The sequence below is a fragment of the Xyrauchen texanus genome, chromosome 14 (genome assembly GCF_025860055.1).
Source record: "Xyrauchen texanus isolate HMW12.3.18 chromosome 14, RBS_HiC_50CHRs, whole genome shotgun sequence".
In the NCBI taxonomy this organism is placed as follows: Eukaryota; Metazoa; Chordata; class Actinopteri; order Cypriniformes; family Catostomidae; genus Xyrauchen; species Xyrauchen texanus.
In genome coordinates this window covers 40,998,230-41,017,484 of record NC_068289.1, presented here as the reverse complement: position 1 = coordinate 41,017,484, position 19,255 = coordinate 40,998,230, and the positions used below count along the sequence as shown (strand labels likewise).

The window sequence follows — 19,255 nt, the reverse complement described above, 5'->3', positions numbered from 1 at the left end:
TCTACATTTTGTTATTGTTTTGTTTGTAAACACTGTACAATAAGGTGCTATTCATTAACATTAGTACAAGCATTCCTATATTAACTGCATTATCACATTGAGAATCAGTGAGTTCATCCAAAAGCTGAAAAATGTTGCTTTCAGAGGCTTTATATGGAGTTAGGATAAACATAAGGTGCATTTTAAACTGTTCTGAGACCAGTGCAGACAGACAGCTCACTGGAGGTTAAGTCATTCACTAAATAGGGAGCAAGGGAGCATCTTATAGCTCTCTATGCAGAAATGGGAAATACACACAGAAGTCACGTGGGGATCTCAAGAGGTTATGGGCATTTTTTACTGACAAACTCTCAAATCTCAGTTTTGATATCAATTAAAAATAACGGCGACTTTAGATGCATCATGCCATGTTTGATGTCATCACAAAACACCATTGGCTTTGCCGATTGCAACGTAGCTAGTTTGAAACCACGCAGCTATAAATGAGATTTGAGAGTTATGGTGGAGGGAAACCTTAACAATGAATAACAGCTTAAATTTCAGTCTGTTCCTCACGCAAAGCTAACGTGTGACTTCAAAAGGTGCATTTTTGAGTATACTATAAATCCCCAACCACATTCTATGTATGGAAATAGACAGACCTTATTTTTGTGTTTCACTTAAGACAGAATGTCATACGGGTTTGGAATGACACGAGGATGAGCAAATAATGATGTTAATGAATGTTATTTTTTTTGGGAGAAATATTCAACAATGTTACTGCTGGTGCTTTACTGCACAGTTATTTAAATGCTAATAACAAATTTATTTAAAAAAATACAGTGTTTACAATTATTAGAATCAAAATACAATACTTATAAAACAAAAAAGAGTCATTAAACATAGTAATCATTATACTCCTCAGGGGGTACTTCATGTAAATTATTCAAATCACAGGCTGGGAAACCCCTATCTTATTGTTTAGCAGATAATTCTCTCCTTTATATTTTCTAGATATAAATTCAACAGTAAATGCTGAGTTTTTAATCTTTATAACCAGATGCAGAGACGAATTGAGGGCATTGCAAACTGTGCTGTTTATCAAACATGTATATTATAGTGCATGGCTTACTGGCAAGTATACATTTCAGTTTTACATTTTGATATTAATCACAATAATCTTTCCCACACTGTATTTCAAATCTACCTTTAATGTAAAAATAGATGCTTTAGTGTCTACATCTGCCATGTCTCACTGACCTGGGACGGCACATTTTTCGGCGGCTCAATTCTGATGGAAGGGTCCCATTCTCCTGGAGGCAGAACTGTCACTTGGTCAAGAAATTCATCAATTCCAGCAATCAGATCGCTGCGGTCTTTAGCTTTATACGCAACGTCATGGAAAACCTAGAAACGACATGAATAGAACACTTTAAGTTGACAAAAGCTATGTAAGAACATACTGTAATCTATATTCACAATTTTATACTCTTAGTTAGTGTCTTAAGATGTTGCCGTAGCAACATCACCTAGCAGCTTGGCACCAGGGCAGTTTTCTGGCTAATTAGCAGTCATTTGCATGTTATTAGTGCTGTTCTGTAACTCACATCTCCACCTCAAAGATTTGAGAGAGAGATTCTGCTGAGCTGTGAAAGACCTCACAAGTCATATATCATCACAGAAACACTAAAATCTCAACGAGACCACTTCAGTCTGGCTTATGCACTGAAGTGATTTAAACACAGTAAGAGGTATTTTAGGCACATTAAACAGAATAGTCACAACACAACAGAAATAAACCACAGCACAAAAAATAAGCCACAACACAATGGAAATAAACCAAAATAAAACATAAATAAACTACAACACAATATAAATAAGCCACAACAGAACAGCCAAAACACAACACAACACAACACAACACAACACAACAGAAAAGCCACAACACAAGTAAGACACAACACAACAGTCACAACACAAGTAAGACACAACACAACAGTCACAACACAAGTAAGACACAACACAACAGAAAAGACACAACACAAGTAAGACACAACACAACAGAAAAGCCACAACACAAGTAACACAACAGAAAAGCCACAACACAAGTAAGACACAACAGAACAGTCACAACACAACACAAATAAGCCACAACAGAACAGTCACAACACAACGCAAATAAGCCACAACACAAATAATCCACAACACAACAGAAATAAGCCACAACACAACAGCAATAAGCCACAACAGAACAAACACAACACAACAGAACAGTCACAACACAAATAAGCTACAACAGAACAGCCACAACACAACAGAAATAAGCCACAACACAGCAATAAGCCACAACACAACAGAGATAAGCCACAACACAACAGAACAGCCACAACACAATAGAACAGACACAACACAATAGAACAGCCACAACACAATAGAACAGCCACAACACAATAGAGCAGACACAACACAACAGAAATAAGCCACAACACAACAGAACAGCCACAACAGAACAGCCACAACACAATAGAACAGACACAACACAATAGAACAGCCACAACACAATTGAACAGTCACAACACAACAGAACAGCCACAACACAACAGAACAGCCACAACACAATTGAACAGTCACAACACAACAGAAATAAGCCACAACACAACAGAACAGCCAACACACAACAGAACAGCCACCACACAACAGAACAGCCACCACACAACAGAACAGCCACAACACAACAGAACAGCCACAACACAATAGAACAGCCACAACACAATTGAACAGTCACAACACAACACAACAGAACAGCCACAACACAACAGAACAGCCACAACACAATTGAACAGTCACAACAAAACAGAAATAAGCCACAACACAACAGAAATAAGCCACAACACAACAGAACAGCCACCACACAACAGAACAGCCACAACACAATAGAACAGCCACAACACAATTGAACAGTCACAACACAACAGAACAGCCACAACACAACAGAACAGCCACAACACAATTGAACAGTCACAACAAAACAGAAATAAGCCACAACACAACAGAACAGACACAACACAATAGAACAGCCACAACACAATAGAACAGACACAACACAACAGAAATAAGCCACAACACAACAGAACAGACACAACACAATAGAACAGCCACAACACAATTGAACAGTCACAACACAACAGAAATAAGCCACAACACAACAGAACAGCCACAACACAATAGAACAGCCAAAACACAATTGAACAGTCACAACACAACTGAAATAAGCCACAACACAACAGAACAGACACAACACAATAGAACAGCCACAACACAATAGAACAGACACAACACAACAGAAATAAGCCACAACACAACAGAACAGACACAACACAATAGAACAGCCACAACACAATTGAACAGTCACAACACAACAGAAATAAGCCACAACACAACAGAACAGCCACAACACAATAGAACAGCCACAACACAATTGAACAGTCACAACACAACATAAATAAGACACAACACAACAGAAAAGCCACAACATATTGGAAATAAGCCACAACACAATAGAACAGCCACAACACAATTGAACAGTCACAACACAACAGAAATAAGCAACAAAACAACAGAACAGACACAACACAATAGAACAGCCACAACACAATAGAACAGACACAACACAATTGAACAGTCACAACACAACTGAAATAAGCCACAACACAACAGAACAGACACAACACAATAGAACAGCCACAACACAATAGAACAGACACAACACAACAGAAATAAGCCACAACACAACAGAACAGACACAACACAATAGAACAGCCACAACACAATTGAACAGTCACAACACAACAGAAATAAGCCACAACACAACAGAACAGCCACAACACAATAGAACAGCCACAACACAATTGAACAGTCACAACACAACTAAAATAAGCCACAACACAACAGAACAGACACAACACAATAGAACAGCCACAACACAATAGAACAGACACAACACAACAGAAATAAGCCACAACACAACAGAACAGACACAACACAATAGAACAGCCACAACACAATTGAACAGTCACAACACAACAGAAATAAGCCACAACACAACAGAACAGCCACAACACAATAGAACAGCCACAACACAATTGAACAGTCACAACACAACATAAATAAGACACAACACAACAGAAAAGCCACAACATATTGGAAATAAGCCACAACACAATAGAACAGCCACAACACAATTGAACAGTCACAACACAACAGAAATAAGCCACAAAACAACAGAACAGCCACAACACAATAGAACAGTCACAACACAACTGAAATAAGCCACAACACAACATAAATAAGACACAACACAACAGAAATAAGCCACAACACAACAGAACAGACACAACACAATTGAACAGTCACAACACAACAGAAATAAGCCACAACACAATAGAACAGCCACCACACAATAGAACAGTCACAACACAACTGAAATAAGCCACAAAACAACAGAACAGCCACAACACAATAGAACAGCCACAACACAATAGAACAGTCACAACACAACTGAAATAAGCCACAACACAACATAAATAAGACACAACACAACAGAAATAAGCCACAACACAACAGAACAGACACAACACAATTGAACAGTCACAACACAACAGAAATAAGCCACCACACAATAGAACAGGCACAACACAATAGAACAGTCACAACACAACTGAAATAAGCCACAACACAACATAAATAAGACACAACACAACAGAAAAGCCACAACATAATGGAAATAAGCCAAAACACAAACGTAATCATGATCATTGAGTCAGACCTGCCACACAAATTAAAATGCAGTGTTTAAAAATATTTATCTTTTATTAATGTTGTTGTGTTGTGGCTTTTTTCTGTTGTGATGTGGCTTATTTCCATTGTGTTTTGGTTGTGGCAACATTTGTCTGCTTTGCTAATTTTGTGTGCACCTCTGGGCCACCGTACTAACCTCACTAAACTGTGTTAGATTTATGCCTATTTTATGAAAATATGCCTCATTCAAAAATTTATATTATCTGAAAAAGTCAAGTAAATATCTTGTTTTAAGTATATTTAGATGTTTTCACTGAAAACATTGCAGAAATAAATACAAAAATACTGATTAAGGAATGTTTTTTCTTAGTTGGAAAAACTTACCTCATCTGTCATTAGAGTAGCGATGGATCGACCGATCTCATGATATTGAGGTCCTTTACCCAGAGGCCCCAGCAAAATGAACAGGAACCTGGCAGAATAGACACAATACAATCAATGAACTTGTGTTAATTGGTGTTACTTGAGTACTGTTTTGGACTGTTTAAGACTGCGAAATGTTTGTTTTTTAAACAACTAAAATGTCTGTACCAGTGCAGCTCAACTGGTTTTGCTTCAGGATCCAGATTTTACACTGGACATCATGTGGCAACACAATACAGCCCCAAAATTAAACAACAAATATCCTAAAAACGTTGAAATGCATCCATTTTGCCATGAATTGGCAATGGTAACTAAATTAATTTTAGCTGTATTTTTAGGATTGGATTTACTATGCAGGATTATTCGGTTAGCAACAATTTTCAGGATGGACCAATGTTTGGGTCACAACCCACCACTTGAGAATTACTTGTCTATGATAATATGATGTAGATAGGTAGACAGTCACCTGGTTGTAATGGGCACTTCAGCCAGACCATTGAGCAGTACGGCAGGAGAGAGACGGACAAAGGCCACCACAGGCCTGTCGAGAAACTCCAGCTCTCCGACCAAGATATTCGAGGCCTCTGCGCCAGGAGGAATCTTTTTCATGAAGTGAAGATCTATCTACACAGAGACGATCATACAAGAGTCATACTATGGCAACATCCTACATGCTTTTATTAGTGTAAGTTTGAATAGCTTAACATAATTGGTCACACTTTATATCAGGTGACCTTAACTACTAGGTACTAACATTAAATACATACAAGACTACTTATATACTGTGTAACTACATGTTGTTCTGCAAAATTCCCACATTTGCTGTTATGGAGGTACGAGTAGGTTTTGGGGTAAGGGTTGGGTTAGGGTAAAGATAACAGTGTAACTACAAATGTAATTAAATGCAAGTACTTTGAATATAATTACAATGCAACGACATGTGTGTACATAATAAGTACATTATATAAAATGGTTAAATACATAGTAGTTAAGGCCACCTAATATAAAGTGGGTCCAAATAATCTGTGATTTGTAACTTAAAAAGTTATGTGCATTAAATAAAAGTCCTTGGTGGTGTTCTGAGTGGTTGCAAAGCAGTTTCTAGGGTGTTCTGGTTGGGTTGCTTGGGTGTTGTGAGGATGTTCTCACTAGTAGCTAGTAGCTTGAAAGTTAGGCAGAAGCTGGGCTTTTGAAAAAATTGTATGCATGCTTTTTCAAGCCAACGTAATACTGCGACCAATGCATATGCATTCTGAAATCTTCTCATTAATCTGCATATGAAATATTAAAAAAACAACGTAAATGAACAGAACAAATCCGATGTGTGCATATTCCCTAAAGCTCTCTACAGCATTCTGGAATTTTGCATACTATGAAAATGTGATCTTAGACTGGTTGAAGGTCATAGAGTATATGAAGAGATCATATATGTTTCCATAATGCCAAAGGCTATTTGTTGTGTAAGATTTTATAATATAATCTCTACTATTTCATCTGCTCTGTCTCTGTCTATTACTCATCATGACTTATCTGACCACAGACAGCACCACGGCAACCCTGTCTGTTGATGGGATCACAACCATAATACTCAATTCAAGAAACAGCCTCAGTCACCATTCCCTTCCATGCAAGGTTGCAAGGTTTTGCATCACCGTCTGTCTCTGTAGTATGTCACAAACCCTTCAGCATTATTACCTTACTGAAGTCCACGGCACTGTTCTCACGGCTTACATCACTCTTGACCTCCGTGGTGATGGGCTGAGACTGAGGAGAAATCATCTGACCTGGAGACACAGAGGCATTGCCAATGCTGATCAATCAGCAACTTCATATTTAACTTTTCATAAACCGAGATTTAGAGATGGATCTGCTTAGTTTTAATGCTGCTTTCCATTCGAAGTTGGATGTCGGATATTCCCACTTGGACTTTCAACAATAAAGGCATTCCATTGTCCGATGCTCTGAAGATAACAAATAAGGAAACAAAAATGCTAAACTGTACATTGTCAACAAAGAAGTGTGTAGTGTACATAAGCAAGTTGCAGTCTTTTATGAAGAGGTCGACCAATTAATCATTTTTGTTTAATGTATTATTATTACTATTAATTGGCACCAATAGCGCTTGGAAAAATTAGTTTATTGACAAAAATCAACAACAATAGTTTCAGACAGTTTTTCCCCGTAGACTGCACATCTCCATTTTTTTTTAACTACAAAACCGATTAATTGGTTTTGTCAATTAATTGGCACAATAGCTGCTTTTGGAAATGCAAGTGGAGCGTAGTTCTAGCGGGAAGATCAGCAGGTGCACATCATCACATCATTAGCTGGGTAACTCCTAGCCAATCGCACCTAAGCCATTGCTTTATAAGTCCACTCACAATCTATCACATTGCTGTTTCGGTGTGCTAACACTGCAACCTCCACCTCCCCACCACCACCAGTTGATCCCTGTCCCGCAGGGGGGTAGGCTCCTCGCCCCTGCCTCCTATCTCCGGCAGGACATGACCTTAATGTTATTTGCTTAAAAGTGAATGCTTTTCATTGATGTGAATATCTCTTTTACTTTTGATCTAATATGATATAAATGTATAAAAAGAGGTTTTAAAATAAGCCCAGTTGGGTTTCATATCTCTCCTTCACAAATGTATAATCTGTTGTACACTCATGTATTGTTCTTTTATTATCATGGAGCAAGATGAACAAAAACAAACATCTCTCTGGAAATTGGTGTTGAATTTTTCAAGAAGCAAGTTGGAAATTTCCGATTTTTCTAGTGAAAGGAATGCAGCAAAAGCATTGGCCTTGCATGTGAGGAATGATTGGAGATTATGAATGCATATGAGAGAAAATGGAAGTCTGATATGATTTCCGATGTCTTCAACCATCATTGATGCATCCATAACACTAGAAATGATGAGCAGCCTACTAATTTCACATTTTTGTCAGTATGCTTACTAGAGCAATCTGCAAAAATGTATGTAAATAAGCCAATCACTAAAGCATCAATTTAGCCAAACTCGCTGAACAAATCAACAATTGCACACTACTCTAAGGGCAATAAAAGCAGGCGAAGCTTCTACACAGCTTTCAGTTTAATGCTGCAGCACCAAACCCCTTAGTTAAGTGAGAATAAGCGTGCCCTACATTCCTCAAACAGACTTGTCTTTATTAGTCATGCTCGACATTTCCATCGCTGCTGTATTAATGCAGCTCTGAAGCAGCACGTTGCATAATTTAGGGAGCTAATGATGGTCTGAGCGTTTTACATCACAGAACAAAGAACCAAGGGGTCTGGTACACTGTTAACATTAGCATATGGGAAGCTGGCAAACTTCCTAAACATAAGCCCTGTATAAAGGTGATGCTTTTTCTGAATAGTTTTTCCCTTCCTCTCAATACAATAACATTTAACGTATCTGGAAACGTACACAATTTTGAAATGCTAAATTCAAATATTCAAACATATATTTAGTTTAATTTGTTATTAATATCTTCTGAGAGGGTATTGCATTCTTGCAGGCTCTCATTAGCATTTTAAAGGGGTCATATCATGCGTAATGTTTGGTCCAGAAAATAAACTGGCAAAAACTGGCAGAATTTTGTGTTTCATGCCCATTTTCCACCCTCTCTCTGTCCTTAAGAATTAAACGGCATGTTTTTTTTGTTTTTTTTGCTGTTATGCCTTTAAAACCTCTATGCAAATGCCATTTTCACATGTGAAATGAGATTTGCTGAACTTGCTCCAATTGAGTTTTTAACTGCCTCTTCCTTCAAAAGCTGTGAAGCTGCATTACATTGTGACCGATTCATAAAGCAGTCTGTGCTGAGAAGTGCCGCTCAAACTATGAACATCAGACTGAAATTATCATAGACAATAGTCGCTCGTTTCTAACTTTGGGATTCTTCAGAAGGATCTGCAGAGCAGTAGGTGCTACACACAGCCAGAAACACCACAAGCTTTGACACTCTTTGACACATTTTACTCGTATCGTTAGGTGTTTGGAAAAAATAGTATCTATCCTACTTTTTCTGTATTATCTCAATGTGACTTCGTGGGTCAACTTTATAAACACTGAATAGCCATTTTTGACTGCATACAACTAGTTGTTTTTGAAGCTTAGTATCAATAAATGGTATTTTTTCACTGGTGAGGAAGTTTTAAATAGTACGATGAACTCTTTTATCTGAAAAGTTCAAGATCTCATGATATGACCCCTTAATTTACATTCCGTCACCATTAAAGTCCAGGTTTTTACCACGTGCAACCTATTTGCTCAGATAACCACCTTCACCAGTTATGTTTTAGGAAGCACTACAGCAGAAGGGAAAGTCTCTCAAGTGAAAAGTTGCCTGGATCCAAGCCGTCCTCTGTCTCGATGCAGTAGGTGTTGTGAGCTCCCGTGGAGTGAGTTGGGTTCAGGGTGGGGTGGGTGGATGAGGGTGGGTGAGGTGAGGTGATGGAGACACTGGAAGAACAGCAGAGCAGCCAACATGGAGAACAGGATGAGACCTGCCAGTGATCCACAGCAGACGTATATGATCGAGACTTCAATAGGTGAGATGAACGGCCTGTCAAACACAGACAAATGCACACAAAAATATAAAGAGAGCCGAGACAGAGTGGGTCTGACATGGATTGTGGGATGGATTGTGTCCACAGAATGGAGCGGCAGAGATTTATTTAAAAGAAACCAGCAACAACAGCCCCATTTATTAAAGATCCACCGATATATCGGCCAAAAATCGGTTTCATCCGATAAAAGCACTTTTCTGTACTACTGGACATCGTTGAAAAAGAGCTGATGATCAGGGTTGATTATTTACAGTCAAAAGGTGGAAAAATTTATTTTGTAATTAATTATCAGTGATTTGAAACAAGTTAGCATAAAACTATCGGTATCTGCAGATGTTCAGAATATTCTGATATCAGTATGGGTACACATATTTTATATTGGTGTATCCCCACTATTTACACTAAATAAAAAATGCATCTTGTTGGGCTGCATTTCGCCAAACATCTCACGATATGACACGTAACTCGATTTAATATATTGCATTACTTCACAATATCATAATTGGATTGACCCAGCATGTCCGTGGTTTCAATCATTCTCGCTCTCAGAGTTTGCGCTTATTTAGATGACCTTCTTCATTCTTTACATTTTAGGCATGATAAAAATACAAAGATAGATGAATAAAAATGGGCTATTGATACAAGGATCTAAATTATTGTTACAATATTGAGAGAAACAGCGATTTATTAAAGATGCACCGATATATCGGCCAAATATCGGTTTCAGATGATAAAAGCAGTTTTCTGACATCAGACATTGTTGAAAAAAGCTGATGATCATGATTGACAATTTCCAGTCAAAAGGGGATGGAAAAACAACATTAAGTGATTTACAACAAGGTAGCATAAAAATATCGGTATCAACAGATGTCCTAAATAATCAGATGCGTGTATGGGTACACATTTTATATTGGCGTATTACCATTAGTTACACTAAATTAATGAATGCATCTTGTAGGGCTGCGTATCGTCAATCAACTCACGATATGATGCCTATCTTGATTTAATATATTGCATTACATTCCGATATTATAATTGGATCACGGTTGAAACTGCGCAAACGCATAAGAGAGACACAACATTTCCCAGAGAGAAATTTTACAAAAATGTATTAATACAAAATAGGCTATTGATAGAGGGATCAAAAGTATCAATACAATATTGAGAGAAAAGATATTGCAATACTTTAATATATTGTTTTGGTCAGGGCTGGACTGGGAAGAGAAATCGGTGTCCTTTTCTGAATATCGCGGCGCCGCTTTGTGGTCTGTTTTGCATAACGTGGCGGCTCATTTTTGCTTATCGCGGCCCATTCAGCACGTTTCTCGGCCAAAGTGGTAAATTCTCCTGATGGCCAGTCCGCCCCTGATTGGCCCCATAGTGCGTCGGCACACCGGGAAAATGCCTGGTATGCTCGATTACCAGTCAAGCCCTGGTTTTGGTACAAACTTAGCATCTTCATTGAGCAGATTGCTATCTGATTGGGTTTGTACATTCCATTTATTTATACTAAATAAATGTGTCACTGCAAAAGAGAAAAAATAAATCCAATCAACTATTTCTGTGCTGCTTGTAAATATTACACATTTAATTAAGTAATAGTGCTGGGGGAATTGGCTACAGTGGTTTTGGCAACAGCTGTTATGCTAAATAAATAATAATAAAAAAAACAATGCAATAAAAAATGTAGCATTAAGGATGAGTATGTAATTTCTGTGCCACAAGCGCCACCAAACGGAATTGCAAAAATAAACATTTGTTTTCAAAACAGCTTTCTGTACACGCATCCTTTGCACTCCCGTTCCCAACTCACACCATTGGTCAATGCTAATGCGTTTGTCAGGCATCAATCAAAGATTGCGCTCAAAATGCGTTAAACGGGTAAGTGTAATGTCACGGAAATGTTATAGACATAAATTGTTGACTTAGAACCAAACAGTCAATGGAAACATTTATGTCACAGGACAATAATATTGCTCATATCACACAAATTAAAGATGGTCATGTACTGAGCCGAGTATGTTTATGTCCATTAAGTCTTACAATGAATTATAGTGCTAGAAGAGCTTGTTTTGACATACAACAATAAGAAAAACTAAATATTGCTTATTTCAACGTCATAGACTTCACACATCATTCTTCCCATAGTTCAGAACCACTGTGATGGACAGCAATAATGAACTAATCTGACCACCAAAGACAACAATCTAATGGTGAGTTTACACTACACGATTTTACTCGCCAACAGTTTTGTGGAGATCGCCGACAAAAGCCTGAAATCGTAGGCAAATCGGAGCTCGCTCCCGTGAGCGACGAACCCAATGTATGAACTATCAAAGACACGATTTGAGAGAAGCGCCGACTCGTCGCCGATGTCAGCGGGATATCTAGCATGTTAAATATCTGGACCAGTCTGCAACTCCAAATCGTGCAATGTGAAATATGTTTTGACTGAACACAACTGCAGTGTTGATCTACAGCCAATGAGAGAGCCAGAAACGGGGGAAGTTTCAGTGGGAGGAGTCCTGATGTACCTGCAACAGAACATCAACTAGCAACTGCGGTGTCAAGAAAGTCTCATTGGACCGAAGTAATGGAGGAAGAATGAGTGGATCATTGACCGGAGCACCAGTGACTATTTGATGTTTCATCTGAACTGTACCACAACATGGTCGAGAAAGAGAAGAGTTGGAGAGAAATTACCAATTCTCTTGGACAGTCAGGGAAGCAAATAGGTCAATTTTCAGTAGGAGCTACTTTTTCATACTGTAACAAATTAAATATATGATTAAAAACATACACATCATATTCTGAAATGCGTAACATATGATCATGCATTTGTTTGCGTATCTCGTATCACTTCTCGCGTGTACTCTGTTGTGAAACGTAATTTGGTGTCCAGGCAGAGTCGTCGGGGATTCGTCAATAGTGAAATGTATTCACGTTCATGCGTTCACTGCTGTCGCCTATTCCTCGTGTAATTTGAAAGCGCTACGACTTCAATGACAAGACAGAAAGTTGTGTAATATGAATGGTGCCACAATTCCATAGTGTCATTTTTCTTTTCACCCTTCTGTTAGGCAAGCACTGCTTACCTTGCTTATATGGACGGCACGTCCCTGCTGCTTGTATAGACGGGTCACTCAAAACAAACTGAGGAATTTTCATAAGAGACACAGTGCTTACAGTTTCCTAGAAATGAAGCCTATGAATGGCTCACTTTTAGTTGTCTCTGCACAATCTACACAATCAGACAGGTCTCCTTCCATATTTTCTGGCTAAGGAATACCGTTTTTGTCTATGCAGTTTGACTCAGACTGCCTCTTGCCGATGTCAGCGAAGGAGCGTACGATGGGAATGCGATTGGCCAGTTTCTTGTGGTTCTGATGATGGTGCTGCTTCAGAAGTGCCTCTTTCACCTTCTTACGGACATCATCTTCAAGATGCCCAGTAACTTCCTGCTGGTCCAGCACCATATCTAATCAATCAACACACAATGTTACAAATAAACATTACTAGACAATAAGATACCACACATAGCATTACTGCCTTAAGATAAACTTTTAATCTTGTTTTATAAATGCATGTGTTTATATTGCGTTTACTTTGTGGCAAATGAATATTAAAGGTTACCAAAAAATTAAGTGATTGAACAGAATATAAGCAGCTTCTTAGCAGAGGCGGAGCCAGCAGTTTTTCACAGGGGAGGCCGGGCAGCTGCCAGCGATCAGTCTGTGGTGGCACAGAAATTATCGGGCAGTACACGTTAAGTCTTGTGCTCAAAGACGGCAATTGCAAGTGGGGTGGCCAGGCTTCATTCCATGGTGGCCATGGCCACCCCCTAGCTCCGCCACTGCTCCTTAGAGATCCTTATTGTGAATTTAAGATGCAAAACAGCTGTAAGTAATGCAAAAGTGAGGGTAAAGTTGTGAATACCACATTTATAATTCATGACTGACATTATGCAATGGACATTATTTAGCATTTAAAAAGCTAAAGACGCAGTCGTTTCTGGTAACGGCCATCTATAGATGCATGCCCTGTCATATATCTGAAATCATCCAGGAGACACCGGGGCTAGTTGTCAAAAGGGGAAGTTGTCACAAAGGTTACTGTATATTTCAGTAGCTATAAGGAGTCAAAAGTCCATTTACACAAATGATTGTTTGCATTCACTCCTAACGGATGTTAAGAGTGAATGCACCTTTAGCTGCATAGGAAAGCTATAGGAAGCTCCCTTGCTCCCTATTTAGTGAATGACTTGACCTCCAGTGTGCTGTCTGTCTGCACTGGTCTCAGAACAGTGCGAGATGCACCATGTTGTCATCCTAACTCCCTTTAAAGCCTCTGAAAGCATTTTTTTATCTCAATGTCAAAATGCAAATTAAATATAGAATTTTTAATGAAAACCTTGTGCTATCGTACACATTAGTGTACATTGTGTTTAGCACTTTGGCGTTTTGCGATAAATCGCTCAATTTAAAAATAGCATATCATATGAAACTAGAGACTCAAATCTTTTGACTGAAACAAGTTTTAATTTAATTGGTTTCTTACCAGATGTACTTTAGTTGACAAACTCCGCTGTGATCGGCACCATGTAGTTTTGAGTCTGCTGAACTGAGATCAGTCAGTTTAAATTAAATTCAATAATACGTTGCGTATAGCGAAGCCAAAATACAACAGCCACGCATATGTATGCGGGGTTGCACGAGGATAAATTGAAGGTAGATTTACTAAACAGTCCGTTTTTGCTGTTGTCCCTTTAATACTTCTATGTAAAGATCTTTTTACATGTGAAATGAATGACAGACACTCGATGTGTTCACATATGAGCTGCGGGTTTACTGTTGGGTCCAATGTACTGTAGTTAGCAGGTAGTGTCATAACTTTTAACTGCGCCATTATTTAATAAAAAAAAAAATATATATATATATATATATATAGCTGCTTCTTTCTAACATTGGGATTCTTCAGAAGGATCTGCAGAGCTGTAGGTGCTACACATAGTAAGACACAACGCATGCTTTCTCATTAGTTTGCTTGGAGTTCAGGAATAAAGTATCTATTTAACTTCCTCCTCATTGCATTGTATTTATAGAACAATGAACTAAAAGCTAAGCTCTACACCTTTGGTTACCTGCAATCTCCTCCAAAGAACTGGCTCTCATGTCTAGCATGACGATGCCGTTGATGATGCAGCTCCGTAGTTCAAAGAGGCTGTGCAGAGTGAGTGTAGCCACATACGGTTTGCTCCAGCGCTCACCGCCATCTTCAACATCCTCTTCAAACTTCAACCACCTGGATGAGGACACAGGGACGGGGTTACATGACAAACACCAGCAGCTAATTTTCATGACGTTTGATTCCATTAAAGGTTTAATTACATCTTAACACATTTACTATAGCGCATGACTTGTTTTAACATTTGCATTACATAACCAACTACTTTTACAAGCTTGTTTGAGTGTGATTAAATTGCACGGCTCAACTGATTAAGCATTGCAATTGTGATGTAAAGGAGCGGGGTACGAGTCCTGAAGAGCACGCAAGTCCACACATGACCGAAAGTGTCAAAGAAGAACCACAAAATGACACAATTGTTTTTTCGTCTCATGTTTCCTTTTATGACACTATCAGTTAGGTTTAGGTTTAAGGTTTAGGGTAGGGTGGTAGGTTTTGTTGATTTAAAACTTAGATAGAGCATTAACCTTAAAACCGAATAAATGCTACCTCCAGCCATGATACGTATAAGGAACCATCTTGCAAAATTTTGCCACAATCAAGTCTTTTTCATGAGATCTGGCAGGTATTTTATTGCAAATAAATTGGTGTGAAAAACAAATCTCTATTTTAAGATGTAAGCTTTGTGCTATGCAAAGTATAGATGCTTATGTAAATTGTTTGGCTTCATGATGTGAAATGGACCTGTCGGCTGGTCCAAAAGCTGGGTGATATATCGCGAAGAAAGTTTACACTGAATATGAAGTCTCTGAATACATAAGTCAGGCATCTTCTGCATTTATGTTACATAAAATAACTACATAAGGTCTCAAAACATTAATGTTGAAAATTAGCGCCCCTAGAGGTAATGATGTCGAATTGTTTATCTGAAAATGAAAGTCCTTCACATAAATGGACAAGTCATATATCAAATGAAAGCTCTCATTCTCAGGAATGCGACTATAGATGTTATTTTGTTGTCCTTATACCACAGTTTGAAAGATTTTCAAAAGAATCACAAAGTGAAATATAATTTCTGTAAGTCATCAAATACAAATATCTCTTTTATGTGCCGACCACTGCTGCTGTAAGCCGCAAATAACTAAAAACTTTATATCTGCTTTTACCTTTTATTTTTCTAAAAAAATAAAATAAAAAAAGCTATTTTTCACTTGTCCGTGAGCTTGCTTGGCTGAATAATCTACTGTTATATCTTAAATGTCCAGAACAAAATATTCTATCCAGCAGTAAAAGCATACTTAAAAAAAATAAGTTTTCGACTATTTATTATAAAAGGTTATATATAATCGCAGAGGGGAGGATCTCTGCTTTCTAATGACACTTGGAATGAGCTTGTAGTCCACTCAGAGGCCAAGATATGCAATGAAATAATGAGGGTGGTGCATGAACTGAAAATTAGACTGAATGTCTATGGACGAGCACATCTATGAGGGCTAAAATGTGTTAGAGCGCCACCTACATTTCAGATCTGCATATTGTGATGGAATGTGATTGAGAAAACATATTTTTTTCAAAGTGAGGTAGGGTGAACAGAACCCGAATTAAATGTTTACAAATTTAGGACAACAACAGCAAAAAAAAAAATGTTTTTATTTATGAATAATTGGAGTCTGGGGGGGGGGTCCACAGTATGTGTTAATAGTGAGCTTTTAAATTTGAGAGTGGAAAAATTGCAGGCAGCAGCCCAAAATAGCACCTGAGTTTAAGAGGTTAAGGCATTTAATGACATTTCTTATAACCTTAATTGGAGAAGTCACGATTCCCCGTTGTCTGCCCTGTGTTTCTCCCCTGTCACCTGTCCCAAACCACACTTCCCATAATCCCCTGCCCTCATCACTGCCAGTGTCATTGTTTCCACCTGTGTTTAATTTACTCATCATTCCTTCTGTGTATTTAAGCCCTGTTGTTTGTTCATTCGTTGTCGGTCGTTTTATGTTATGGTTGTCTTTGACTGTGTTCCTGCCGTGCCCTCCGTGGATGTTTCTAGTGTTTATATTTTTGTTATCCTCTCCTGGATGTTTTGTTTGTTTCCTGTATTGTTTTATTGTTTTAGTTATCCTGTTCACCCTTTTGTTCCTTCATTAAAAAAACTGCATTTAGATCCTCACTCCTCGTCTGTCCTCGTCTGAATCATAACACTGAGAGTGGGAGTTGTCTCATCACAATGATTTATATTTTGAGATATAAAGATATAAAGCACCACAGTTTACATATTGTCAGAGCCTCATAAAAAAATAGGAAAAAATATTTATGAAATGCCATATGACTATTCAGCAACTGTCATTATTATAAGAGCTTTATTTAGCCTTTTTGTTTTATCAGTCTGGCTTTATCACACACATATATAAATATTACACAACAATAATTCTTTATATAACCCCCGCACTTATGGACAAATGCCGCTTAACGGATTTAATATTTTCAGCATCCATACTACCAAAACATATCAGAGCAGCCAACAATTGTCTATAAAAAAAATTGCCCAAAAAGCCAAAAATATGATTTGATGATTTGTAGCTCATTGACAAATAATAATGTTTAATGTGCCATGTAGAAATGTAATCTTTGTATTCATGCTGGTTTCATGCATGTTTGAAAAACATTTATATTCATGAATACAAAGATTGCCTTTAACTTGGAGCATACATTTTAAACTAGATTTTAAATACGCCTCTCAGACATTGTTATTTGTCAATGAGCCATAACTGGATACTGAATGACTACTGTATATAAGACATGGCTAGTTGAGGTGAAAGCACACGACTGAGTCACATGGTCTTGTACCTGGCAGTTTCTCTCCATTCTGCGTCTTCTCCGTCACGCAGGCTGATCTCATCAAGTTCAGTGAACAGGTCATGAGGTATATGTTCTTCATCATCATCTTCAGTGCCCAGCAGAAACTGAACCCTCTGAGAGGGAGTATCTGTGACACAGTCAGGACATCAGTACAGCAATAACACCCATTTCAATTACTTTCATAAAGTACTTAGCAAGGTCAAATGCCAAAAACTGTCATACGGCTGTTAAAAAAATCAGAGACTCAATCAACTTAAAGCAATGGTTCCAGGTTGAATTCCATCAGAATTTAGGATAACTCTAAACTCAGTTACCAGTATAGATAATCAGTGAGTGGTAGGACTTTGCATATTCATTTTCTATAAAGGCCTGACATCTGTAAGACATCTGCACTCAAACAGAGTAAGTAATCAGCCTGTGATGGCCTGGAAAATGAGCCACATGCACTCAAATCTCTAGATCAGAGTGCACAAATCAGATAAAAAATGAAAGACGGAGTAATTCAATTTTTTTTTTAAAACAGGACAAACCATCAAAGTGAATGATGAGAGACACAAATAGGAATATGAGGAACAGAAAAAGACAGGCGAAAGAAAGAAAGGATGGGTGGGTGGGTGGAGAAAAGGATGGAAGGTGGGAGAGGTGGAAGAATGGATGGATGGAAGGAAGGAGGAATAGATGAAGGGAAGGAGGGAAGGAAAAGAAAGAGTGTAAGGTGAAAATGACGGGTGGAAGTAGAAAAGGAAGAAAGGAAGGAGAAAATAATAGATGAATGGATGGATGGATGGAGAAAAGGAAGGAAAGGATGGAAGGAAGTAGGGAAGGAGAAGGAGGGAGAGGGATAGATGGATTGAGAAATATGAGGAGCAATAGAGGGAAAGGAGGAAAAAGGAAGAATGGATGCATGGATGATGGATGGATGGATGGATGGATGGATGGATGGATGGATAAAAGGAAGGAAGGAAGGAAGGAAGGAGGGAAAGAAAGGATGGAAGGAAGTAGGGAAGGAGAAGGAGGGAGAGGGATAGATGGATTGAGAAATATGAGGAGCAATAGAGGGAAAGGAGGAAAAAAGGAAGAAAGGATGCATGGATGATGGATGGACAGACAGACGGACAGAAGGTAAATGAGAAAATGGTTGGAGGATGTTAGAAAGTAAAGAAAGAAAGAAGAAAGGGAGGGAGGGCAGGTGGGAGGGAGAGAGAAAGAGTGAAGAAAGGAATGATAGACTGATGGATGATAGAAGGAAGAAAGGAAGGATCATTACTATATGAGGGTGATTCCCGTCCGTCTTCGACCCCCGAGTCTCTCTCCCTGCTTCTCTTTCTGTGTTTATGTCCATGGTGATGATGACGCCGGCGAGTTTTCCTGCCCAGAGGAACATGAACCCCGATATACAGAGTCCTGTGACCTATTGACAAAAGCACAACCAAACAGACA

At 38.4% G+C, this 19,255-nt stretch overlaps 1 protein-coding gene across 2 annotated transcripts in view; it reads right to left on the bottom strand.

Moving 5' to 3' along the window:
- The window catches only part of slc4a10b (solute carrier family 4 member 10b), an 82,326-nt gene that overhangs the window by 30,912 nt on the left and 32,159 nt on the right, over positions 1-19,255 (bottom strand). For both annotated transcript variants that reach the window (XM_052142054.1, XM_052142055.1), the window contains 8 exons: positions 19,083-19,226; positions 17,804-17,942; positions 14,916-15,076; positions 13,065-13,253; positions 6,895-6,983; positions 5,666-5,823; positions 5,161-5,248; positions 1,240-1,386 (listed from right to left, as the gene is read on the bottom strand). In XM_052142054.1, coding sequence (XP_051998014.1) covers positions 1,240-1,386; positions 5,161-5,248; positions 5,666-5,823; positions 6,895-6,983; positions 13,065-13,253; positions 14,916-15,076; positions 17,804-17,942; positions 19,083-19,226 — 1,115 coding nt within the window. The remainder of the gene's footprint in view (positions 1-1,239; positions 1,387-5,160; positions 5,249-5,665; positions 5,824-6,894; positions 6,984-13,064; positions 13,254-14,915; positions 15,077-17,803; positions 17,943-19,082; positions 19,227-19,255) is intronic.